The sequence below is a fragment of the Haliotis rufescens genome, unplaced genomic scaffold (assembly GCF_023055435.1).
Source record: "Haliotis rufescens isolate VD_foot unplaced genomic scaffold, xgHalRufe1.0.p SCAF_6, whole genome shotgun sequence".
Classification (NCBI taxonomy): Eukaryota; Metazoa; Mollusca; class Gastropoda; order Lepetellida; family Haliotidae; genus Haliotis; species Haliotis rufescens.
In genome coordinates this window covers 52025905-52052276 of record NW_025964334.1, presented here as the reverse complement: position 1 = coordinate 52052276, position 26372 = coordinate 52025905, and the positions used below count along the sequence as shown (strand labels likewise).

Genomic DNA, 26372 nt, shown 5'->3' with positions numbered 1-26372 from the left:
TGCTATAGCTTGATTGCGGCGTCAAACAACAAAGATCAAACTGTGCATTCGTATTGAAGGCATACACTTTTTTACGATTAGTGTTTTGTGAATCGCCCTAATCCTTAATTTATCCTCAGTTCATGCCTCAGTAATATTGCAATTAGTTTTGGAAAAATGTCGATGTCATTCCTCATCATAATAAATTCACATAATAAGCATCACGAACTGATATCATTTGTGTTTTTATAGTGTATGCAATTGTTTCTTGGACAGTTATTTCTCCACAGCCACGCCCCAACCAACGGAGCACTGAAGGATGGCGTCTATGCTTCTACCTGTGAAAACTGTGGCCACTTCTTCAAGTTCAAGGCAACAGGTCCTCTCAAGTCCTCTGTTACCTTCACCATCAATGGGACTTCCTACACAGGTACAGGAATTGTTCCGTCACATGTAACGTTTCTTTGTTATTCATTTGTATAACACTTTATTGTCATGTGATTTTTGAAGGTAGGCGTCTGTTTATATGCATTCCAAATCTGCAGTACAGAGATGTGGAGAGTAGATATATGGTTATCAATAATGAAGCCAAATCAGAATGCAAACAATTATTGAAACACGAGACTGTTCCTTATAAAATTAAGAATGTTCTTTGTGTGTGACCCTTGTTCGCCAATATAATTAAGCATTTCAGTGTAAATGGGGAGCATTTGTATTTTGACTGGGTTTTTTTTAACCACACGGAGCCTGGATATATTGGTGATGGACATAGCTTTTATGCCCGTGATTTTGTCTTAACGACGAGGTGTCATCCTCAAGATGGTGGGCTGCAGACAAATTTATTTTCATTGTGTTCCGAAACACCTGTGTATGGACGTGAATATAACTTTCATATCAGAGGCATTTGGGCTTTCTTTAAATTTTCAGAGTTGTCTTGCATTTATTATGTTTTAACCAAACCGGAAGTGTATTCATTCAACCGGAAGTGCATATAATATATTCTCTTGATGTTGCTAGCATCACGGAACTTTCATTGTGCATATGATTGAGTGAGTTGGCTTTAACGCCACTTTAAACAGTATTCCAGTTATATCACGGTGTGTCAGCTTAATGTGGAAGGAAAGCGATGCAAAGTGATGCAGGTCTCAGACGTTTACCACTTCGGTGAAACTCACGAGCACGGATATGATGCTGACAAACCTAGAAACATAATCCGGGCGAATCGGGATTCGAGCCCACAATCAAAGGGTTTCTGGCGGGCCCAGGGGACGCAACTCTGCACAGCGAATCGCGGCGCCTTAGACGACTGGGCCACCTGGGCCACCCGTGCCCCCTACTGCATATGAAATTTCTCCAAGGACATGTTGTCATTCAAAAGAAGTGCATATATAACTTTATGTATTAAGGTAGTTGAGAGGCTTTATGTTTCAAAGTGTTGCTGCATTAGGCATATGATTATCCAAACTGGAAAGTATGTCATTAATCGGGCTGTTTCAAAGCTGAACTGTTTTGAACACGTGGATAACAGAAAATATAGTTATTAAACAAGAAGTGCTTAAACTTAGCTATTAAGGTGCCCGTTTCAAAGTTGGACTGTATCGATTTTATGGTTTTGTGTCTTATAGCTTATGTGCAGCCCTTTCAAGTTTTAGAGCCATACTGCTTTGTACAACAGTAGGAATCAATTATGGATATTGGTGTGGTCAAATACTATAAGATTTAGAAAATTTGAATGATTCATGATACATATTTGTCATGATGAATAAATGCCGTTAAAGGTAGAAAAAGTATTTCTGGTAGGAAGTTTTCAGGATGGTAAGGGAATAGTGCTGATTGGGTTGCTACAATTTGTGCATATAATGTAAACACATCTTCAGTGATACAAACACATACCTACTCGCCATGTGTAATAATTCCAGTTGGCAACCAGTATGCCGCAGCTCTGTCCCTGAATGAGTTCATGAGATCCCAGGGTGTGTCCTATGGCACCAAGGTGATGTGTATGGAGGGAGGGTGTGGCGTGTGTCTCGTCACTACCACACTGTATGATCCCATCACAAAGGCCGTGCAGACCTACACAGTCAACTCGGTAAGAAGTTGTTTAATAATGTTCACTACATGCAATAGTCCCTTCTTAGTTACACATGACAATGTATGATATGTCAATAAAACATTGGAGGCCTCTTTAGACTGCAGTAAAGTGTCAAGGTCGAAACTGTCTGATTGTTGATGGACATACTAAGGATATCTTGGAAACCATGAAGACCTCCCTGATTAATAGTATTGAAAGTATAGATGTATTACTGCACAATTACATATCTGTGAGTGTTATTTCAATTTGAACCTAAAGTGCGTACGATGGTGTATTACGTACACTAGAAACTGAAAAACGTTCTAATTCCATTAGTGTCTGGTTCCTCTCTACACCTGTGACGGGATGCAAGTGACAACCATAGAGGGTCTGGGCAACCCCTGGGATGGCCTACACCCGTTACAAGACCGCCTGGCACAGTATAATGGCTCTCAGTGTGGCTTCTGTAGCCCCGGCCAGGTTATGAATATGTATGGGTAAGACTATGAATTAAGTGTTTATTGCAACATAGGTACAAGTATGTTTTCACTTGTATTAAAGATTTTCACAAGTTGTACACGAAACATGTGTGAGTTTGTTGCACTGGGCCTTACAGTGCTCCCTGCAACAATTGCTCACGTTTCAAATCTAGAAATTAAATTTGGAATTCACTCAAAGCAAACCCTGCCCTTATATATATCTAAATTTTACATTTTACTCCCCTTTAACTTAGTTTCATGTAAACTCCTTCTGTATTTTGTACAGTGGTAATAGAGACATACTTTGTTTCCTTGACACGTACACCCATAACATATGCCGATGGATAGCATGACAAATCTTCTAAAAGAATATAAAGACTTGATTTGTGTTTCAGCTTACTGAAGAGAACACCCACTCCTACCATGCAGCAAGTAGAAAATACATTTGATGCAACCATCTGCCGATGTACAGGTTAGTTGTAGCTCAAAATGTCGAAATAAACGCAACGCCCTATAAATCTTGCTGGCCAAGTGATTTCATTTAAAAGAAACATGTATCTTGTTTTCAAATTGTAATTATGTACTTTTCTGACTGTAATACTCCTGAAACATCATTTCACTTATCAGTCCATACTAAAAGTAATTTTGGATCCAACTTTTAAGAACGCAGTTGAAGCTATTTCTAAATGTAAAAGGTCAGCATCAAGGAATAATCAGTCTCGATTGACCAACTAACAGATTCCCTGTAGGATAACAGGCAACATATCGATGACAATTATCACAGAAAAGCAGTCGTGACACCAGTCATGTCAACCTAGAAAATGCACTTTTATCATAGTCATATCTCGTTGTTATCGGGTGAGATAACCGAAGAGCTTGAGTCTATACGTTGGGTTAGAATATGTGATCGTGCCTGATCACATTACAGAGGCTTTAGGCTAATAATTCTAAACATTTATAGTTAGAGGAGAGTACAACACTATCCTTCTTCATTCTAAAGATATAAGTGTCCTCGTCATGATGTTTACCACATAAAACGCCACACCTTTGTGTCACATGTTGTTTTGTTGAACACTTTACTTCAGTGAATAGTAATATTTTAAGCATTTGTCAAGACTATTTTTTAAATAAATGTAAAAAGGTATATATCAACAATGATGCAGTCAACGTGATTCGAGCCATAAACCTATTGCCTTAATAATCGAGGCTTGGCCAGGGAAACTTGTGGCTGATAGCATGAGCAACAATCCAATCAGAGCACGATGACACCCAACCATGTCACACATTGTTATCACCAGACACACCCGTGAAAATATCGTGATGTAGTGGGAAATCAGGAAAGGGGACATTGCAAATAGAAGGTTATAGGAAGGAAGTCCATTGTATTTGAACTGACGTGGAACCTGGTATCTTCTTATAGATGATCGGTTTTTCTTACATATATCAGCATTTGGCAGAAATATATTTGGAAAGTGGGTTCGTGCTTGAGTACTTGGAATACATGAATACTAGTAGACCATTTAATTCTGAATCCTTGATTTGTTTGCGATCATATATTGAGGATATTAGTATTTACAGTGTTGATCATGATAATGAAGCTGCACATTCTTCTTATCACAGGGTATCGCTCGATTCTGGATGCCATGAAGTCCTTTGCCTCTGACGCCCCACCAACACTACCCGGCGGTACTATTGACATTGAGGTGAATTTGGACATCTTCATATAGAACTTTCACATTATTGCGTCCAATTCCTAGAAATTACCTAGGTGTGATACTGCTTCAAAGAAGATATATAGGTTCACTACAATAATGGCCTGGGTGTGATAACAAGAGAATAGTTTACAAACTACAACTGTTAATATATATATTGTTAAACAATGGGATGATGACAGTGAGTATATATTTCCTCGCACTGATATGGATGTATTTAAGTATCAAGTTTCATAGCGGCGAACAGGTTTGTCATATAAAGGGGTACAGGTCGGTCGGTCTATAATGGCACTTGTTCTTCCCTAATACATGTGTAACTATGGCAGTATGAAGGGATGGTTCATGTCATGCAATGGTTGTAGTCCTTTAATATCCATTTACAGATAGATTATACAAAAAGCGACAAAACCCTTTCCATATCCAATAGAAATCTCTCATAAAGCAGAGTCGATTGTACGATTCCGACTGTTTCATGAGCATGTGTTTATGAATCACTATCAAATAGTTATGATACCATGTGTTCAAGAAAAGTGATGTTACCTCGATTATTTGAAAACTAATACATAAACACTCATGTTATGTTTTAAATATTGAAGTCTAACTGATTGTCTCCCTCAATTATTAATTCCAGGAACTGGACAAGAAGATATGCAGCAAAACCGGGAAGACCTGCACAGGACGCTGTTCCTCTGAGAGACAGACTGACCCGGAGCACGTCCCCCTCCACATTGTGCTGCAGGGGTCACAGTGGTACAAACCCACCACCAGACAGCAGCTGTACGCCCTCCTCGGCCAACACAAGGGGGACAACTACAGACTCGTGTTCGGAAATTCAGGATTCGGTAAACGATTGTGATCGCTGACATGCGAGTACATAAAGGAGACGCATTACGTTCCAGAGAGACTCTAGTTAAAACATAAGACTGTGATGGGTATTTTTTCATATGTTGAAGTACTTATTTCAAGATGAAGACTGGCATGGTATGGTGACACAGACTCTTAACGGCTCTTTTCATCAACTCTGCCATAGCTATGACTGACAGTTTCTGACACAGACATCGCTCATCTGTGTAATCGAACTAAAGTATTGTTAACTGATATATTTCCAGGAGTGTATAAAGAAATTGGCCCATGGATGTATGATGTCCTCATTGACCTGCGTGGAATTCAAGAGTTTTACAGCATTTCTGTAAGTTGAGTGGACACATGTTTAATGATATACTTGGCATATAATATTGAATACCAAACAAATGGAATCCTTCTTAGATATTCAAAGCAAGCAAAGTCCACATATCCAATACCAATAACGCAAAGGCTTCTTATTGCACAGGTGGACTCCTCCAAAGTGATGTTTGGTCCTTGCATCACTCTGACCAACATGATGGAGGTGTTTGAGACAAACAGCACCAACCCTGCTTTGTCCTACTTCCGGGATTTCACCAGCCACGTGGCCTACATTGGTAACATCGGAGTGAGAAATGTAAGAAGACACCAGTTTATGTCATCAGTGACTGACCATGTTTTTATCATATATTATGGGTTTTTTTATGCCAGTTTTTCATCTTGTGCAGTTAGCCGTATGAACTTGACTTTCCATTAGACTATCTCACTGTATTGAGGGAAGGGTGTTGTGCTTCAGTTAACCGACTCAGCCTAATCGTATTTGTAATTATCACACACCATTATTATCTTCTTCGAACTATCCTTGTAGATGCAGTAGGACTGACAATTGATATGAGAAGTCATGTGGTCCTGCCGTTCCAGTTTACATGTGCATTTATATGTCATATGCAGGGGGCACGGGTGGCCCAGTCGTCTAATGCGCCGCGATTCGCTTTGCAGAGTTGCGTCCCTTGGGCACGCCAGAAACCTATGATTGTGGGTTCACCCCGATTATGTTTCTAGGTTTGTCAGCACCATACCCGTGCTCGTGGGTTTCACCGAAGTGGTAAACGTCCGAGACATACATCACTTCCGGCTTTCCTCCCACATTAAGCTGACGAGTCGTGATATAACTGGAATATTGTTAAAAGAGGCGTTAAACCAAACTCACTCACTCACTCATATGCATATTTGCTGAGTAAATATGTAAAAAAATACCACGTTTGAATTGTTTTTCTTGGTTTCATCACTTCGTTTGATTTCAAGGAATACCTTTTTGCCTAATGTACACTTAGCTGAATGTAATAACATGATACAGAAGGGGTTGTCTGGAAGTTACTAGATGACCAAGTCATCTGTTTCAGTTGGGCAGCTGGGCAGGTAACCTGATGCTGAAGAACCTGCACACTGAGTTCCCGTCGGACGTCTTCACAATGTTCGAGACAGTCGGAGCAACTCTGTTCATCGGTAGGCTGTATGTTAGTGCTCAATATTGGAACTGGAAAATACGAAAAACATCAGACTGGTAGTATACATGTAATTAGAAAAAGATATGTTCCTAATTGACATATCACATGTGCTTCTGGATCATGGTCAAATCCCTGACACAGTTGTTGACACGACAGCATGAGCATTGATATTTAAATATATACCGAGGGCTTAACTAAAGTGTATAGTGCTAAATGTATACCTGCAAATACAGAGTTTCGAAGGATTCATTGAGAAGTGGACAAGCTTGGTCCCTAATGCATTCAACTTGAAGCAAACAAATGTGTTCTGGTGTAGAAACTATAATCAATTTACCTACCTGTCCATATTTGTAGTCTATATCAATCTCTAAATAACAACATGTAGAACGGTTGAACAAACTGAAAGATTTGAGTGAATGGCAATATCAAAATGTAAAAGGGATAAAATATTGGAATAGTGTTGGTTGCAGCGTTAAACATCAAACAAACACAAATCAGAGTGCAAAATCCTCACTATTAACAGTGAAGTTCAAGTATCCGTTCCTTCTTTCCCAGTCATTTGTTATATCAGGCATTTTCTATGCTGTTCACTGAATGTCAATGTTGAAACAACATTTAGCTAAAGATGAGAATATACCCCATCGTGAAAATATACTGGTTACGTTTTCCAGGATCAAGTGATGGCACAGAGAAGTCATACAGTCTTATGGACTTCCTGAACCTCGACATGAAGGGCAAGGTCATCCTGTCTGTCATACTTCCAACATTCCCATCCGGAGACGTGTATGTCAAGACCTTCAAGATTACCCCCAGACACCAGGTAGCTATGCACAGTTCATGAGACGACCACACATTGTATATTAGAGGGAACAATCACTTCACTCACTCATTTGTTACAGAATGCCCACGCCTATGTGACAGCAGGCTTCAGGTTGCAGCTGGACAGCAGCAACAACTTCACTGTCAAGACAAAACCATCCCTGGTGTATGGAGGCATCAACAAGACACTGGTAAGTCAGGGACATTCTAAAGCAAGTCAGATGATTTCTCAAAAATGTGGTGTGTGAACCACGACGGCAAAGATGAAGCAATTAGGAAGCACCACCATTTCCGGTGGTAGAAATGAAATACTAAATATAGCTACATATGCCTATTTCCCGAAATCCGAGTATGGATGGCACTAACTACAGGGACTCCCAGGTCTGAGTATGAATTGAAATGCCCCTGACAGATTATTACATTTTCTACAATTCTGATAAATCTTCAAAGAATTAATAGTTCATCCAAAGATCATATATAATAATTTTCAAAAGCCCAAAACAGGAAGGATAATCATTACATGTTAAACCAGACAACGACACTGACACGATTTTCAATCCCGAACAGACGCACGAAACACATACGCACAAATACCGCTTTTAGAGAAATCCGCAGATTGGCCCTCTTACCACGCCTCTATGGCATCCTTTACGTCCTCGTCACCCTGGAAGCGTCTTCCACGTAGGGCAGATTTCATTTGCCGGAACAGGAAATAGTCACTGGGGCTAAGTCTGGGAATGGCCTGGATAACAATTCCTAATTTGCAAAAACTTACACACAACGTGCATAAATGCACAGTGCGACTGAACAAAGAGCCATGCAAGTCTTTCTACCAATCGTTTCTGGTTATTATAAATTAAAATCTAATGTTGGTATACATGTTATATATCCAGATATATATTGTGCACTTACGGATTTAGTGGATTTAAAAAACCAAACATTTGTCATCCTCTTTGTTGTTATTCAAACATTAACTTTTGTTTATACATCCAGGTACATGCAAGCAATACGGAGGCGTTTCTGCAAGGCAAACAATTGGGGTCTACTTCAGTTCTTAAAGGTGAGATGCAGGTCTTGATTTACATTCAAGTGAAAATCCAGTATCAGTTGGATGGCTTCGAAGGATAAAATCATGATGAGAACATTGTAATGGTAGGGTGCCATGTTTCTACAAGATAAGATACTGAGTAGAGACTTGGTTGGCTGGCATGTTGCGATGTGGGGATCGAGTGGATAAAATGGTTGCCTTTGGTAGATAGTACACCCTGGTAGAGATGGTTACAATGGTATTGTTGAGCTCATGTGTTGCTGCAACCAAATCTAGTTAATTTCTTAGCTTTATTGAGGCTAGGAATCAGATGGATGTAAATCCTGTTGATGGTGTGTATACATGATACTGTTTCACGGGTGCATGCATGCGTATTGGCTCTTTCATGGCAGAATTTAATTACTCGCTCTCGTCCGACCTATGATAAAATGGTGGTGAATCCTACTTTTATTGTTTTGAACAGTGATGTATGAACACGCGCTCTTCATGCAACCTAATTCATTATTCAGCTGCAATTGCCAGTCTGTCCGCCGAGCTGATCCCAGACGCTACAGCGGGTTTATCGAGTCCAGCCTACAGAAAGAACTTGGCCATCTGCCTGTTCTACAAGGTCGGTCAACATACACAGCCGAGGCCTTGTATCAGTCGCCACTGTCACGGTGTCAAACTTATCTAGAAGCTAGGCGTTATCTGTGTACAACTGCAAGGATATTTGTCAATCTCATTAAAATTAGATCTTAGTTCTCGCTACCGCTAAACAAAAATCTGAGGACATCCCATTAGGGGTCACGTCAGACCGACCTTGCGCGAACTTTTACCGACCAATGGAATGACCAATCAGAAGGCAGCTTTCTCGTGCTTTACGGCACGAGATTTCAAATTCTCGATTACAAATTTGAAACCTGAACAAAACAACATTCTGGAATGGCTAGATTGTATGGATTCAGTCGTTAAACCCGTAACTATCGTACGGAGTTAAGTTTTCGAGGCTGCATGGTTAGAAATCACATTCCGACTGTCACTTTCATGATCTGGTAAGCGATGCTCTGATTGGTCGGATAAAAGGTCGTTCTGACGTGACCACTAATGGGATGTCCTCAGACTTTTGTTTAGCGGTAGCGAGAACTGAGGTCTGATTTTAATGAGATTGGGATATCTGTATATGTCACACACATCTATGTGATATTGATAACAGTTTCAACAATCATAACACAACCGACGCCGTAAATGTCATCGCTGATGACAATGATAAACATTCGCTGACGATTTGGGGTCAGGTTTCAAGTACCTCATCCTTGTTGTGAGCCCCGGCTAAAGTGGAATCATATGATCATGCTCCGTGGTCTGGCGAATTTTTGTTCTGTTTAATTTTATCTCGTCACAAATATCCAGATATGCTGGCATGTTAAAATAGCATCTATTCATATCCATATACAACTATTATATTACAATTTCATAATCATAATTACATTATTATCTGGTCAACGGATAAGAGTGTCGTAAAATTATATTCTCAGCTCCCCATGAAGTATAAACCCATGTTCCCTCTGACTCTTTACTTTAGTGTGTGCTCGGCATGTGTGGTCGGAAAGCAGCATCAAGATTCCAGAGTGGAGGCACCAACTTGATGCGGCCCGTGTCATCCGGCACTCAGACATATGACAGTCGTAAAGATGAATACCCCTTGACTCAACCTATGACGAAAGCGGATGCAACCTTACAGGTGTGTATTTTCATTAACTTTTTACGATGCTTATATCAGAACACGAGTGTCATTCTCATCATGTCAGCTGCATGGAAGATGGATATGTACGACAGACGCAGGCCTCAACTATTCCACCCATTGGCTCGCATTTTCACTAACATATCAATTCAGTAATGTCTGACCTTATGTCTGGATACTTCTGTTTTTCTTATGTTAACTTTACAACGTTAATTTCGGATTTTATCAGAACATGATTATTGTCATCTTGTCAACTGCATGGATAAGGGATAATGCATGTAAATGCCGAACGCAGGTTTCAAACATTCAACCCGGCGAGTCAACCATTTCCGGAAATTATAGCTATACTTGCTGTTAGAACTCATTTTATGTTATCGGATAAATGAATGTCATTCTTGATCCGGCGTAGGCACCCCTTTGCCTTTTTGCACTGGTACATTGTTCTTTACTTACGCTCCACGTACCATTTGCGAAAGAACGGGGTGTAAGAGTATGTCATGTTCTTTTGCATACGTGTATCGATCACCATCTACATTTTTCAAGGTTTTGGTACTGGTTTTCAATATGATTACATATATACTCTTAAATGGCAAAACAATGTGTTTCTATGCTGTAAATTACAAACAAAATTCATCTCCTCATCTGTATTTCGCTGCAATAAAATTGCATCACAATGCTTTGCAGACCATTGTGACATCATTGTTACCATGATGTCACAATCAAATGACATCACTAATGGCTCTGCTACTGAAGCTGTTAGCAGTACTTTTTCCACGTAAGACACTGCTCATTACTGTCTACAAACTGCAAAAGTTGGAAGGATGATATTGGATGATAACTAAAATCTCACCCTCGTGTCTTTTGATATTAAACATATCAACACACTCGTTGATAGAAATGACACTCGGGTGAGATTCTCTCTATATATTTCAGACTTCAGGTCGGGTCCAGTTCGTTGCGGACATACCTCCTGCTCCACAAGAAGTGGCTGCATCATTCGTCATCAGCAGGGTTGGCAACGCCGAGATCGACACTGTAGATACATCTGTAGCCATGGTAACCCAAACAGATTAATAAACTGAATTCAAATATATTCGTAAAATATCAATTATTTTCTTGAAGGACAAGTGTAGTTTTAAATCTGTTAAAAGTGATTAGTGTTTTCATTAACTTTGTATTAAGATCTGGAAAATATTTGCATTATTAATGTATAAGAGCAGTTCTGTGTCTCCTTCCAAAATATTGTTTTATCCTTCTTGCTACGGACCTTTAAATAGTGAGCTGTCTTCATGAATGATGTTGGTAATGTGTGTCATGAAAAACACATGGATTCCAATTGTCTGGCCATGCACAGTACCAATATTCCCCTATAGATCTGACAGAACACACTAGCTTCTATCTGTGTGTGAAAGTGTTAAAAGATGATATGAGTCGATGTTGTAACACTCTTATGATCAGTACTGACAATCCTAGCAAAGGCCCAAAGCAGGTGAGAACGATAATTGATACACAGAAGAGTGGCCAACTTGCATGATCAACTCGATCAGATGTCAATTAGACGGGATGCAATGGGATAGCACATGCATGTACCGAAGTTAATAAGGTCGACCAATTGTTAGTCTCCATCATGAAATAATAGTTTCTTTACATTTCTGTGATAAGTTAAGGTTGATTATGGGTAGTGTTCGTCCAGCTTGCTAATGATGAAACATCGGTTACGTAGTCAATGTTACTATAACATGAACCATCGCGCTGTGCAACGTTCACCTGGATTTGGGTTCCAACAAACTACGACCTGCACTGGTTAGGTTTTTCATCAAGTCAGTTTCTGCTAAAAGCAATGTATATATTCCTCACATAACCTCTTTCTTTTGAAAAGGACCATTTTACAAAAGCAAAGCAGCTTGAATGAAAGCATGAATCAAGTGCAAAATTTTACTTACAGTGCTGTCTAAATAAGTGAATGAGAATGACTTATTTTAACCCCGCTTTGAACACTATTTCTGCTCTATCACAATTGTGAGCTTAATGTTTGGGGAGGTCAAAGTGCCGATGGTACCCGCGATTCCTGATGGTGCCAATAAATGAGGAATCACTGATCACATTCATGCCAAATTTTAAATTTTGAATCCACATCAGCGGATCATGGTGTTCAAGTGATGCTATTCTGCAATGTTTATAAATAGTTCTTAATTACAATAAATAATTGGACATGGATCCAGAAAATGAGGAATGACAAAATAATTCCTTGTATGCAGCTTGATACTTAATCATGCTATCTTTGTTTCCACAGTCCTATCCGGGAGCGCTCAAGTATATATCTGCAGCAGATATACCGACCGGAGGACTGAACAATTTCAGAGAAGCCACCGCCCTTGCTGAGGAGGTACTGACTAGAAGAAGATGTACACTCGATGTTGTGCACTTCAATTTAACTACTGTCTTTGTTTGCATTGATTTTATTTTGAATCCACCCTCATTGATATGTTCTGTCGTTTCAATCAAACAAACTAAATAACTACACAGCCTATATGTTCTTTATTTCTTATGAAAGGACATTGGGAAGCATTACTTAAGGTTCAAATTTCAATGATGTCAATCATCCATACTGGAATGGATATGCGATTTACCACGGTATGGTAAATGCAACTCAAACATTACAAAACAACCAAATTAAAACACACCCTTCATAACCGATATGCAATCAATATAAGGACCTTCAAATTAATGCTTTTGAAACCATAGTTAGTTGTCGACATAAACATGTGTTATTAGTACCCATATGGGATTACAATTTGATTTCATATTATAGATTAAAGGAAAGTTATATCCGATTTAGTCATATGTGAAGTGAACTGCACTTAAGGTGGACATTAATCTGCGTTTGTCAATAGTTGTCCACTGTGTGGCTAAAAGATTATGCATTTATTTGGAAATTAGTTACAGCTGTTAAAAATTATGTCTCAATCCCTTTCATTTTGCCAGCTGTTCTGCAGTGGACGGGTTCTGTACAGTGGACAGCCAATCGGTCTCATTGTGGCAGGTAGAGAACCTTGACACGACCACAGTATTTGGACTGTATCATCCTCTAGCTGTCATTTATCTGGAATAGTGATGTGTAAAACATCAAAGAGATAAAACAAAACATAATGTGTATTTGATCATTATAGTTTCAAAAGCTTTGAACTATCTTGTTCTGAATAAAACAACTAATACCTGGTATCATTGTACATACATGTTCAGGAACATACATACATTTAAAATGATTTTAGTTCATTTATCAGTTGTCAAACCAGGCATATTTATCTTGTCATGTTGATGACGTTTGTTTAACCTTCATTGTGACCTCATTGTATGTTTTACCTGCGCGCTTTTCCATGAAGATCAGACATGTTATGTATGGTATGACTCCAAATTGTTTTGGTTCGTGTCACTCATGACTGGAACAAAACAAGTAAATCATCACCCAACCAAACAAACAAAACAAACGAATTTGAAACATTTGTCTCGAGACATTATTTCTTGAAGCTAATATGTGTGAGTATTAGGAATTGACTTCAATATGTTTTGCGTTATGAAGGTATAGACTCAAAAGTCTCTGTGCAAACTGTGTAAATTCGCGTATATTTACATAATAAGTCAAATAGTCAATTCTTATAAATAAATACGTCCAAAATAATAGTGAGTGAGTGAGTGAGTATGGTTTTACGCCGCTTTTAGCAATATTCCAGCAATATCACGGCGGGGGACACCAGAAATGGGCTTCACACATTGTACCCACCAAAATAATAACTTCACAGACAGCTTATTTCTTCATTAACACATAAAAACGGTATACGACAACACGAAATTAGTGACATAGCTAAGCGCAAAAAGGCAACACAAGCCCCGCCCGTTCTGTTATCAGCCAATCAGGAAATAGTAGTCCATTAGCAGGCGTGGCCTATCTTTTTCGGGATATGGAAACATTAACAGTAAGAATTTTGCTTGGTTAACAAATCAAATTTCACTTGCACTTTATCTATTTTCAGTGGACAAACTATCAGCGGACACAGCAGCCAGCATGGTGAAAGTTACCTACAAGAACGTCCAGCCTCCCATCATTACAATGGAAGATGCCATTCAGAAGAAATCCATATTTCCAAATGTTGCCCAAGAGCTAAAAGTTGGCGATGCTGCAGGTGCCCAATTATTCTGTAGATATCGGTTTCAGTACATCAAGCTGAATCTTGTTATGAATATTTTTAAAGTGACCAGTCATATTGTTTCACTGATTTAATTATGTAAGCCCGGTGAACAAGTCACTGAACAGACAACGGAAAATGTTGAAATTGTTGTTGTTTTCAGCTGCAATAGCTGGGTCTGACAAACAGATAACTGGCACCATCAAGATAAAACATCAGTACCATTTCCACCTGGAAACACAGGTCAGTCATATACCGAGAGATCACATGAGTTCTAATGTCATGGCGAGATGTATGTTTATATGTATGGATTGGTTGTCTTGTTGGATTGTTGTTTTACGCCGCACTCCATTCACGTCAAGAGGTGGCACCAGTGATGAGCTTCACATTTTAAACGTCGATTATCTTACCAAACAGATTCCAATGGGCGTAAAAAGCAAAATAGCGGTGAAAATAATATGAAAATATTTCTGAAAAGCAGTCATGACACCAGGTGTTCACGAAAAGGGTAGGCATATACAGTAAAGCACGATATTTCATGTACATGTGCAGTATCTCAAGTGGTTCAGGATATGATATGGTAAGGTGCAGTTGTGTAGGATATCCACTTGACACGTGTTTCTAGTTACACATATCCCCCTCGTCCCATTCAGCCTAGAAAAGTCATTAATGTCCTACCCTTTTATTATAAGTTTCTCGTTGTCATCGGGTGAGATATCCGTAGAGCTTGAGTTTATATGTTGGGTTAGAATATGTGTACATGACTAGATACATTACAGAGGCTTTGGGTTAATCATTCTAAAGATATATAGCTACAGGATTTAATAAGTGAGCATGTCGCCACCACCCACCATGCACCTCTCACACCCACCCCCATCGACAACACCCGACAATCACACAATTTGCTTTAAAAAGAACGGTGATATAATCAATGACGAAGTTACGGTTCCTACTTAATCAATGTTGTAGTTACGGTTCTTACTCGATCAATGTTGTAGTTACGGTTCTTACTTGATCAATGTTGTAGTTACGGTTCTTACTCGATCAATGTTGTAGTTACGGTTCCTACTTAATCAATGTTGTAGTTACGGTTCTTACTCGATCAATGTTGTAGTTACGGTTCTTACTTGATCATTGTTGTAGTTACGGTTCTTACTCGATCAATGTTGTAGTTACGGTTCCTACTTAATCAATGTTGTAGTTACGGTTCTTACTCGATCAATGTTGAAGTTACGGTTCCTACTTAATCAATGTTGAAGTTACGGTTCTTACTCGATCATTGTTGTAGTTACGGTTCTTACTTGATCAATGTTGTAGTTACGGTTCTTACTCGATCAATGTTGTAGTTCCGGTTCTTACTCGATCAATGTTGTAGTTACGGTTCTTACTCGATCAATGTTGTAGTTACGGTTCTTACTCGATCAATGTTGTAGTTACGGTTCTTACTCGATCAATGTTGTAGTAACGGTTCTTACTCGATCAATGTTGTAGTTCCGGTTCTTACTCGATCAATGTTGTAGTTACGGTTCTTACTCGATCAATGTTGTAGTTACGGTTCTTACTCGATCATTGTTGTAGTTACGGTTCCTACTTAATCAATGTTGTAGTTACGGTTCTTACTCGATCATTGTTGTAGTTACGGTTCTTACTCGATCAATGTTGTAGTTACGGTTCTTACTCGATCAATGTTGTAGTTACGGTTCTTACTCGATCGATGTTGTAGTTACGGTTCTTACTCGATCAATGTTGTAGTTACGGTTCTTACTCGATCGATGTTGTAGTTACGGTTCTTACTCGATCAATGTTGAAGTTACGGTTCCTACTTAATCAATGTTGAAGTTACGGTTCTTACTCGATCATTGTTGTAGTTACGGTTCTTACTCGATCATTGTTGTAGTTACGGTTCTTACTCGATCAATGTTGTAGTTACGGTTCTTACTTAATCAATAAAGTTGTTACACTTCCTATTTAATCAATGACGTAGTTGCGTTTCCTACTTACTTAATGACGTTGTTACCTTCCATCTTTATAGATGATGTAGTTATGTTTCCTACTTATCAAATTATGTAATTACATTTCCTGCTTTACTAATAGTTACCGTTCCTACTTTGGCTTGGTGTTTCCTGCTTAATCAATGGCGTTGTTACGTTTTCTACTTCATCATCCTTGTATGTCCCGAAAAGGCTCTGTATAATTACACTGTGTTAGGTGTAAAATATCCTTGCCTAATGCACTGTGTTAGATGTAATACGTTATTGCATGGACTGTGTTGGCTATGCATAACACACTGTGTTAGGTGTAACATTTCCTTGCATGTCAGGCACAGGCTATGCATAATGTACGTGTTACATGTCCTTGCCTGGCTGGTATAGGTGTAACAAATATCTACTTTCCAGTTCTGCCTGTGCTACCCAGCTGAGGATGGGGTGGGAGTACATCTCTACTCGGCCACACAGTGGTCAGACCTTGTCCAACAGTCCGTAGCCAGAGTACTTAACATCACGGAAAGCAGGTATCTGTGATTATTGGTTGTTTAACGTCACACTAATAAATAATCCAGCGAAATGACGGTGGTCCGTACATTCTCGAGTCTGGACCAAACAACTAGTGATTGATATTATGAGCAACGTTCCACCCCGACAGGATGCATTGACATACAATGAACCAGACCACTGTGCTGACCGTCATAGTTCCATAATCACACATGTACATACAGAAATCTGAGATCGTACCCTACCCATTGGCAATTTAATCAGGTTTGCTCTAAACATGTTAGGCATAGAGAAATCAAGTCCCTTTAACAAAAAGAGGTTATCCTTTGTCCAAACAGCGTATAATTACAGAAAGAGAAGCACACAAATAAAACATGAATGTTTACTCTATTGTTCCACTGTAAATATGCTTAAATGGGGCATGTGTTCACATTTTATAGCGTAAGTGTGAAGGTCAAGCGTCTTGGAGGATCTTTTGGAGGGCGGATAACACGAGCGAATATGACAGCGTGTGCTGCTGCTCTCGCCACGCACGTCATGAAAAGGTGGGTTGAATACTGCTTTTCTGGTATCTAAGGTATTCTGTATCTCTGTGTGCGTGTGTTTGTTTGTCTGGGTGTGTCTGTGTGGTCTGTGTCTGTGTGTCTGAGTGTGTATGTGTCTATGTTTGTCTGCGTGTCTCTGTTTGTCTGCGTGTCTTTGTTTGTCTGCGTGTCTTTGTCTCTGTGTTTGTGTGTCTGTGTCTGTGTATGTATGTGTGTGTCTGGCTGCGTGTGTCTGTGTCTCTGTGTCTGTGTGTGTCTATGTATGTCTGTGTGTGTCTGCGTGTGTCTGTTTGTCTACGTGTCTGTCTGTGTGTGTGTCTGTATGTGCCTGTGCATGTGTGTGTGTCTGTCTGTCTGTGTATCTGTGTCTCTTTGTATGTCTGTGTGTGTCTGCGTGTGTCTGTTTGTGAGTATCAGTGCCTGTGGGTGTCTGTGTATGTCTCTGTGTGTATGTTCAATATTAATGCAACACGAAATTTTAAGTAATTTTTGGAATGTTTATGGTTAATGACTGAGACAAAAGATTCCACTCGTGTCCTAATAACAGAGACGTTGAATTGTTATGTTTCAAACTTTCAGACCTGTCCGCCTGAATATGAATTTCCATACCAACATGAAGACAATTGGAAAACGTTATCCGTACCTGGCGAATTACACAGTAAGAGATAAATGAAAATGCCAGTGTCACGTTCCTCCATTTCAACTAATGTAGACAAGAACAGGATCCGCTTAATTATCATCGGTCCAATTCTGGGTTCTGAAAGTACTTCAGTTTGAAGTGTGCCACGTTAGTCACCTCCCTTTGCTATAATGGCTTGAGATATGATACGCAGCTGCCGGGGTCAGGGGTGGCCCAGTCGTCTGAAGCGCCGCGATTTGCCGTGCAGAGTTGCGTCCCTTGGGCACGCCAGAAACCTATGATTGTGGGTTCGAATCCCGGTTCGCCGCGATTATGTTTCTAGTTTTGTTAGCACTATACCCGTGCTTATGGGTTTCACCAAAGTGGTAAACGTCTGAGACCTGCATCACTTCGGGCTTTCCTCCCACATTAAGCTGACACGCCGTGATATAACTGGAACACTGCTAAAAGCGGCGTTAAACCCAACTCACTCACTCACTCACCCATACACCCACCCACCCACCCACTCACCCACCCACTCACCCAACCACTCACCCACCCACCCACCCACCTTCTCACTCACTCACTCACTCACTCACTCACTCACTCACTCACTCACTCACTCACTCACTCACTCACTCACTCACTCGCCCACCCACCCACTCACTCACTCACCCACTCACTCACTCACTCACTCACCCACCCACCCACCCACTCACTCACCCACCCACTCACTCACTCACTCACCCACCCACCCACTCACCCACTCACTCACTCACTCACTCACTCTGACAGCAGCCATGGTTGAGCGATGCAAGTGATGTCATCATTATTTAGTATCTTTTACGAAGATTTGTCTTTCCCAAACCGTATATCCCCGTGTTAAGTTCTAAGACCCAGAAGGCCAATGTGTGTTTAACGCCGCAGTCACCAATACAGTATACACCCATGTTTGATCGTGGCTAAATATGAGACAAACAATAAACCGTTATTCATTGGAGATGCATTAGATACGGGAATCATAGGTGTGATTTGGGTCTTACGCTTGCGGTGTTTCGGCCTTATATTTTCAGCCTAGTAACGTTTTGATAACGTTTGTAATTCATGTTTGAAGTGCATACTTTCCTTTGCCCAGAGGTTTACATCATGGCGGAACTAGTGGTATTTATATGGTCACTGGATATTTTGAATTCATATTCAGGAATGTTTGGAGCCATGGCAGGAACAAAAAATATTGTCCTTGATGATATTCCTGCCATTGTGAAGATTGGGCTTTGAGTGGATTTGAATGCGTGATCCACCGCCTGTCAAGATATCCTTTGTGGCAAGATATATGAGACATGTTGTTATAATAGGAACAGTCTGCTGTTTATGATGTGGCTGACTCGGAACAATGTCTTATCACTCACTCCGTATCATTTCTCTGTAGACCGCCTCCGTGGTCTAGTGGTAGAGCGTCCGCCCGGAGAGCGGAAGGTCCGGGGTTCGATCCCCGGCCGCGTCATACCAAAAGACGTTAAAAGATGGTACTTGTTGTTACCCTGTCTGGCGCTCGGCATTAAGGGGCTAAAACAAGGACTGGTCGGCTCGGAGTCAGTATACTGTGTCTGAGTGGGGTATTCATGCTAAACCGCATGCGGCATGGTATCTCAGTGAGCTAGCACTATAAATCGGCATCAGTCCGGACTAGTACAAGCAGCCACACAAACACACACACACACACGTACATGCACGTCGCTATATAAGAGCAATAATCTTGGACGCGACGTTAAACCCCACCTCACCTCACCTAATTTCTCTGTATCCAGATCGGGGTCAGCAATGATGGGAAACTTAATGGCATCCAGCTTACAGCCCATGCTGACTGTGGAATATCACCCAATGACTGTTACTTTCTTGACTTTCCTGGACATATGGACAACGGTGATACATGAGCACACTCATAATTTTAAGAAATAATGTTTGTTTCAATTTGTAATGTCGCTGTAACCCTTATGTAGTTATTTGGCTGAAAAAAACCAAAATAAAACTATTTATGGATACTTTGGCATTTAATGGTATGTGCTATTTCTTTGGGGTATATTCATAGCTCATTTGTGACACAAATGATTTAATGATTGATACATTTCGACATATCTCAAGAGTAATTATTACCGTGCAGATTGGTCTGTTATTTAACATATAAGAGTAAGTTATTATCCTTAGGTTGTTTAAGGTGATTTCAACAAGGCACTGCGTATTGTGCACACTGGTGTCGAATCTTTTCAGCATACTACTGTCCAGCATGGGATTTCACACCTGTAGCCCTAAAGACCAATCTCCCTACCAACACATATTGCAGGGGGCCAGGTAATTGCCATTCATAATACATATGTAGACATGATTCCAGTTTAAACATCTGGGACTTTCAGCTGGTTGTTGGTTGGTTGGTTGGTTTGTTGTTTAACGCCGCATTCAGCAATATTCCAGCAATATGACGGCGGTCTGTAAATAATCGAGTCTGGACCAGACAATCCAGTGATTGACATCATGGGCATCGATCCACGCAATTTGGATCCATGACATGCATCAACCAAGTCAGCGAGCCTGACCACCCGATCCCGTTAGTCGCCTTTTACGACAAGCGTAGTCACCTTTTACGGCAAGCATCGGTTGCTGAAGACCAATTCTACCCCGGAATCTTCACGGGTCACTTTCAGCTGGAATAGAAGTGATAAACATTTGTGCTGTTAATGCTACTATAATGATCTTTAAAGGTTACCTTTTTCATTCATTCATTCATTCATTCAGTCATCACCGCTGACGGGGTTACGGGTGGCCCAGTCGTCTAAGGCGCCGCTATTCGCCGTGCAGAGTTGCGTCCCTTGGGCACGCCAGAAACCTATGATTTTGGATTCCGATTCACCCCGATTATGTTTCTAGGTTTGTCAACACCATATCCGTGCTCGTGGATTTCACCAAAGTGGTAAACGCCTGAGACCTGCATCACGTCGGGCTCTCCTCCCTCACTAAGCTGACATGCCATGATATAACTGGAATACTGTTAAAAGCGGCGTTAAACCCAACTCACTCACTCACTCACTCATCACCGCTGACGGTTATGACAGCAGTTGAAAACCACGAAATATCTGCCCATCACAGTAATCCTGTTCTTTCGGGTGTTCATGAAAGAGTAACTAAATATCCTCAGGATACAGATATACTAATTGCAGCGTTGACCACTATTATAATGACCACAGCGTAAGCGTTTATAATTTGTCCAACGTATGGGTCATATATTATGGAAGGACGGTTACATACAAATTGCAGTATCTTTTAATGTTCCTCATGTTTTCTTTCAGGATCCGTTCCATCAATTTTCATGATGGAAACGATGATGGATCACGCCGCCAAAGTCTTGGACATGGATCCGCTGATGTTCAGGAAGCTGAACCTGTTCAACAAAGGCCAGGTGAGTTAATGTCAGAAAGTTCTTTCCCTCAACTAGACTGCATGTGCTGCACCTGGCTGAAAAAGAATAAAAGCGACAAAGCTCTTTCCATTTTCATAACAAATTTCTCCCAAAAGCAAAGCCGATGGTACGATTCCGACATCATCATGAGCTTTATGATTTACTTTTGTTTGTTTGTCTGTTGTTTAACGCCACACTCACCAATATTCCAGCTATTTGACCGGGCCCACCGGTGGCAACCGTCACAAACACATGCAAAGAAATGTAAAGAAAACACCTGAAAAAACAAGGGAATATATGGTACAAGTCAAAATAGGGAATAGCATCGAACATCATTCTTGTCATTGACCACATCTCGAAATGTCCCCCACAGGTCTACCATAAAACTGTTTGTGTTTGAAAGCTTCAATGAGCCCTTGAAGGTTTTAACCTTGATCATACAGCTTCTGAGCAAGAGTCGTTTGAGGCTCTTTGAACTCTTGGTAGAAAGAGCATGCTCGATTGTACCTCAGAAGTTGTGAGGGGCGGTCGGGTAGTCTAGTGGTTAAAGCGTTCGCTCGTCACGCCGAAGACCCGGGTTCGAATCCCGACACGGGTACAATGTGTGAAGCCCATTTCTGGTGTCCCCCGTCGTGATATTGCTGGAATATTGCTAAAAGCGGCGTAAAACCATACTCACTCTCACTCACTCTCTCAGAAGTTGTCAAATGTAGACACCAAGGGCTGGAGTTGCAGGAATATTGCTCGACATAAAGGGAAAGTTGAATGTGGAACGTTGAAGTCATCCCTCTTGTCATAGAATCCTGTTGAGAGTGTTTTGTCACTCTGAATCTCTATTCATAGATTTAAATATGAAACAGGTGAAACTCCTGGTCTCGTTTATTTCTAGTTCAGGTTGGTAAATCAGTGGAATGAAATTTGCCATTTATGGTTATTAGACAAAATCAGACCATCGATATACCTGAAACTTAAGTTGAACTTCTTGGCCAGATTACCTTGTTTTGTCTTCGCCAATCCGAGCAGAAATTGCGATTCATGTGTATGATGAAACAGATCAGCAAGACGAAGAGCACAATTGATGCATGGGGATGGATACTTCTTGCCAAATGTCTTACCCAAACAATTAGGACGTCCAGCATTTCATATATTGTTTTATCATTGTTTTGGTATTGGCTTTATTTTTTGGCAAACTGACCTGAACATCTGAAGATAGATACGTAACTGTATCTATTGTCACCACGTTTTGTAACAAAAGCGCAATGGATCAAGGAAGGAAGTGTTTCTTCAAGTTCGTCATGTTAGTTAGTTGTGTTCAAAGTTCCTTTCTGAGAAAGGAAATCCTTTGAGTCATGGAGAATCCACATGGTATTTATTCCACCTGTCGCAAATACATAAATACATATGAATATAAAAAAATCCTTCCTTGATTGTATTAAGGATTGTGATTAATCGTTGCAACAGGGTTTGGTGTACATTTGCTGGAACCTGCAATATACCTCTCTGTGTACGGATTGTTATGGAGCTTTGCAATCCAGTACAAATGAGGAATGGACCAACCTTCAGGTTTTAGAGTCAAGTAAAAAATTTAGAATACTGATGCATGGTTTGGGCAAGTTTCTTCCTCAGTACATACTGGCCTTAAATGTTGCATTATTTTATAGGTCACTTATACCAAGTTCTTTGATCAAACAATTAATGCAATCATGCTTACGTGTAAGATCCGAAGTGAAAAGTTTGAAAAGTTGTTTTCAATTAAGACTGTACAAAGTTTGTTTTTGTTCTTCCTCAGACAACTGTCGATGGAAGGGTTCTGAAGTACTGCAACATCAAGGCTATTGTGGCTCAGCTGGAGGCGTGGGCCGATGTCAAGGCCAGAAAACAACAGGTGGCAACATTCAACCAGGTAAATATACTTCTATTTTGTTTTACTCTGAAGAATATTTGATTATTAAAACATCGAATCAGCTTCAAAACTTGACTTTATTGTAGTCAAAAACGATAAGAAGTGCATCTGATCCTGAGGCTATTACAAGTTTTGTGTTAATATTGCTGATAATGGTGATTCCAATGTGAAAGATGTAACCCCAAAATCGTTGTACAGAACTGAATCGTGAAATTGGTGAAATCCTCAAGTATCCCTCGTGTTGAACCTATGTCATCACGAAACTACTCGAACGATAAAGCTGTCAACAACTGAGGGAGGTACCTGTAAGTCACACACCCAAATATTTGAGGAGCGTTTCACCCATTTGCTGCCACTGATAGACTCTACAAATAAACTAACAACAAAACTTCAACATAACAGTTACAAACATAAAAAAGAAGGATGAAAAAGAGCAGAATATTTTACTCTTGACAGTGTTACATGGTTCATAAGTCAGCACAGATGTCTATTAAACTATGTAAGGTTCAAATGATATTCCAAATAGCTACGTGACCCGTGAAGATTCCGGGGTAGAATAGGTCTTCAGCAACCAATGCTTGCCGTAAAAAGGCGACTGTGCTTGTCGTAAAAGGCGACTAACGGGATCGGGTGGTCAGGCTCGCTGACTTGGTTGATACATGTCATCGGTCCCAATTGCGTGGATCGATGCTCATGATATTAATCACTGGATTGTCTGGTCCAGACTCGATTATTTACAGACCGCCGTCATATAGCTGTAATATTGCTGAGTGCGGCGTTAAACTACAAACCAACCAACCAACCAACCAACCAAATAGCTACGTGATATATTGTTCTGCAAACACCTCCACCTATCAGAAAATACAATTGTGAAACTTGAAGGAGTAACCGGGAATGTATTCTGTCTGAGACATAAAATTCTTTTCTTTCACTCACACAATTTGATTTCTAGGCCAACCGATGGAAGAAGAAGGGCATTGCGGTGATGCCTATCCGATGGAACGTGGACTATCGCCATGAAACGTTCAACGTCTACCTGACTGTCTACCACGGGGATGGGTCCGTGGCCCTCTCAATCGGTGGCGTGGAAATGGGACAGGGAATCAACATAAAGGTTGTTCAGTTAATGAAAATAAAAGAAACAGTATTCATATACGCATCTCACAGATATACGGGGCGGTCGGGTAGCCTAGTGGTTAAAGCGTTCGCTCGTCACGCCGAAGACCCGGGTTCGATTCCCGACATGGGTACAATGTGTGAAGCCCATTTCTGGTGTCCCCCGCCGTTATATTGCTGGAATATTGCTAAAAGCGGCTTAAAACCTTACTCACTCACTCTCAGAGATATACAATAGCATACAAGAGCTACAGTGCCATCTTTATCAGAATTCGTAGGTCACCAGTATCCCTGATTGTCGTAAGAGCCAACTAAAAGGGGCACCGGGTGCGCATGATCTGTAATTTGGTTGATACTGTTACTTGCATGATGCCATTATGGCGTGGATCGTTGCTCATGCTTTCTCTTTGCCTTGTCCAGACTCGATTATTTACAGGCCACCATGTTGACGACTCTGTGTTTGCGTGTATGCTTGTTTGTTGTTTAACACCGTGCTCAGCAATATTCAAGCTTTATGTAAATAATCGAGTTTGGACCAGACAATCCAGTGATTGGCATCATGAGCATCGATCTACGCAATTGGGAAACGATGACATGCATCAACCAAGTCAGCGAGCCTGACCATCCGATCCCGTTAGTCGCCTCTTATGACAAGCATGGGTTGCTGTTATATTGTTATATATCTGTTATACTGTTACTTTTGAATGTATGTTATACTGTTATACATATATTATAGACCCTTGAAGATCCGGGGTAGAATAGGTCTTCAGCAACCCATGCTAGCCGTAAAAGGCGTCTATAGCTGGAATATTGCTGAGTGCGGCGTAAAACAACAAACCAACCAACCAACATATATTATACTGTTATATATTACTTTTACTCGAACAGTTTATAACTAAAGTTAAATACACAAGGATTTGAATACTTGAAATTGCTTACAGATGATGCAAGTATGTGCCTTTGAGCTGGGTATCCCAATGGATACGATCAAGGTTAAAGCAACGAACACCCTGTCCGACTCTAACTCGTTCACTACTGGAGGCAGCATCACGACCGAAATAAATGCTTTGGTAAGAATGTATCTTTATATTGACCAGGATTTTAGAACGTTCAGTTGTGTTAGTTTTCGGTTAAGGTGGAGTGCTCATTGCCTCTTACTGTCGTTCGTCGGAATTGTGCAAGCAGCTTTTTATGTATTTGTATTAGTGGTAGAGCGGAAGGTCCGGGGTTCGATCCCCGGCCACGTCATACAAAAAGACTTTAAAAGATGGTACTTGTTGTTACACTGTCTGGCGCTTAGCTTTTAGGGGCTCAATCAAGGACTCGTCGGCTCGGAGTCAGTATAAAGTGTCTGAGTGGGGTATTCATGTTAAACTGTGGCATGGTATCTCAGTGAGCCAGCTCTACAAATCGGCATCAGCCCGAGCTAGGACAAGCAGACACACACACACGCACGCACGGACGCACACGTGCATGAACGTCGCTATATAAGCGTAAATATCTTGGACGCGACGTTAAACCCCATTTCACCTCACATTACATGTATGAACTCCTTAAAGCAGATGACAAAGACAAAAAGTTGCTTTGACTTTCTTAAATCTCTTACATTTGATCTTTGTTTCACTGAGGTTGCATACCATATTAAACATTTGTTGCACGTTTGCGTTCAACGTATTCACTCAATCATTATCTCAACTAGCTGGCAAATAACGATGTTGTCAAGCTTTCGAATATTTTCTTAAAGGGGGTCGTGCAGTGTTGTCAACAGCTGAAGGCTCGGCTGGCTCCGGTCAAAGCCAAGATGGTCAACCCTACCTGGCAACAGCTTGCTGCTCAGTGCTACAAACAAGGGGTGGATCTGTCAGCCAGAAGCTCGTAAA

The 26372-nt window shown here is 40.6% G+C and overlaps 1 protein-coding gene across 1 annotated transcript in view; it reads left to right on the top strand.

The window, feature by feature from the left end:
- The window catches only part of LOC124138159 (xanthine dehydrogenase-like), a 35654-nt gene that overhangs the window by 349 nt on the left and 8933 nt on the right, over positions 1-26372 (top strand). The window contains exons 2-30 of the mRNA XM_046504687.2: positions 270-409; positions 1899-2068; positions 2387-2547; positions 2925-3001; positions 4150-4232; positions 4873-5083; positions 5351-5430; positions 5572-5721; positions 6488-6590; positions 7264-7412; positions 7492-7602; positions 8405-8471; positions 8969-9069; positions 10024-10182; positions 11116-11238; positions 12476-12568; positions 13168-13225; positions 14214-14363; positions 14530-14609; positions 16763-16878; positions 17299-17403; positions 17983-18061; positions 19831-19945; positions 20291-20371; positions 21364-21473; positions 23263-23376; positions 24329-24490; positions 25434-25562; positions 26237-26367. Of these exons, the coding sequence (XP_046360643.2) occupies positions 270-409; positions 1899-2068; positions 2387-2547; positions 2925-3001; positions 4150-4232; positions 4873-5083; positions 5351-5430; positions 5572-5721; positions 6488-6590; positions 7264-7412; positions 7492-7602; positions 8405-8471; positions 8969-9069; positions 10024-10182; positions 11116-11238; positions 12476-12568; positions 13168-13225; positions 14214-14363; positions 14530-14609; positions 16763-16878; positions 17299-17403; positions 17983-18061; positions 19831-19945; positions 20291-20371; positions 21364-21473; positions 23263-23376; positions 24329-24490; positions 25434-25562; positions 26237-26367 (3408 nt within the window). The remainder of the gene's footprint in view (positions 1-269; positions 410-1898; positions 2069-2386; positions 2548-2924; positions 3002-4149; positions 4233-4872; positions 5084-5350; positions 5431-5571; positions 5722-6487; positions 6591-7263; positions 7413-7491; positions 7603-8404; positions 8472-8968; positions 9070-10023; positions 10183-11115; positions 11239-12475; positions 12569-13167; positions 13226-14213; positions 14364-14529; positions 14610-16762; positions 16879-17298; positions 17404-17982; positions 18062-19830; positions 19946-20290; positions 20372-21363; positions 21474-23262; positions 23377-24328; positions 24491-25433; positions 25563-26236; positions 26368-26372) is intronic.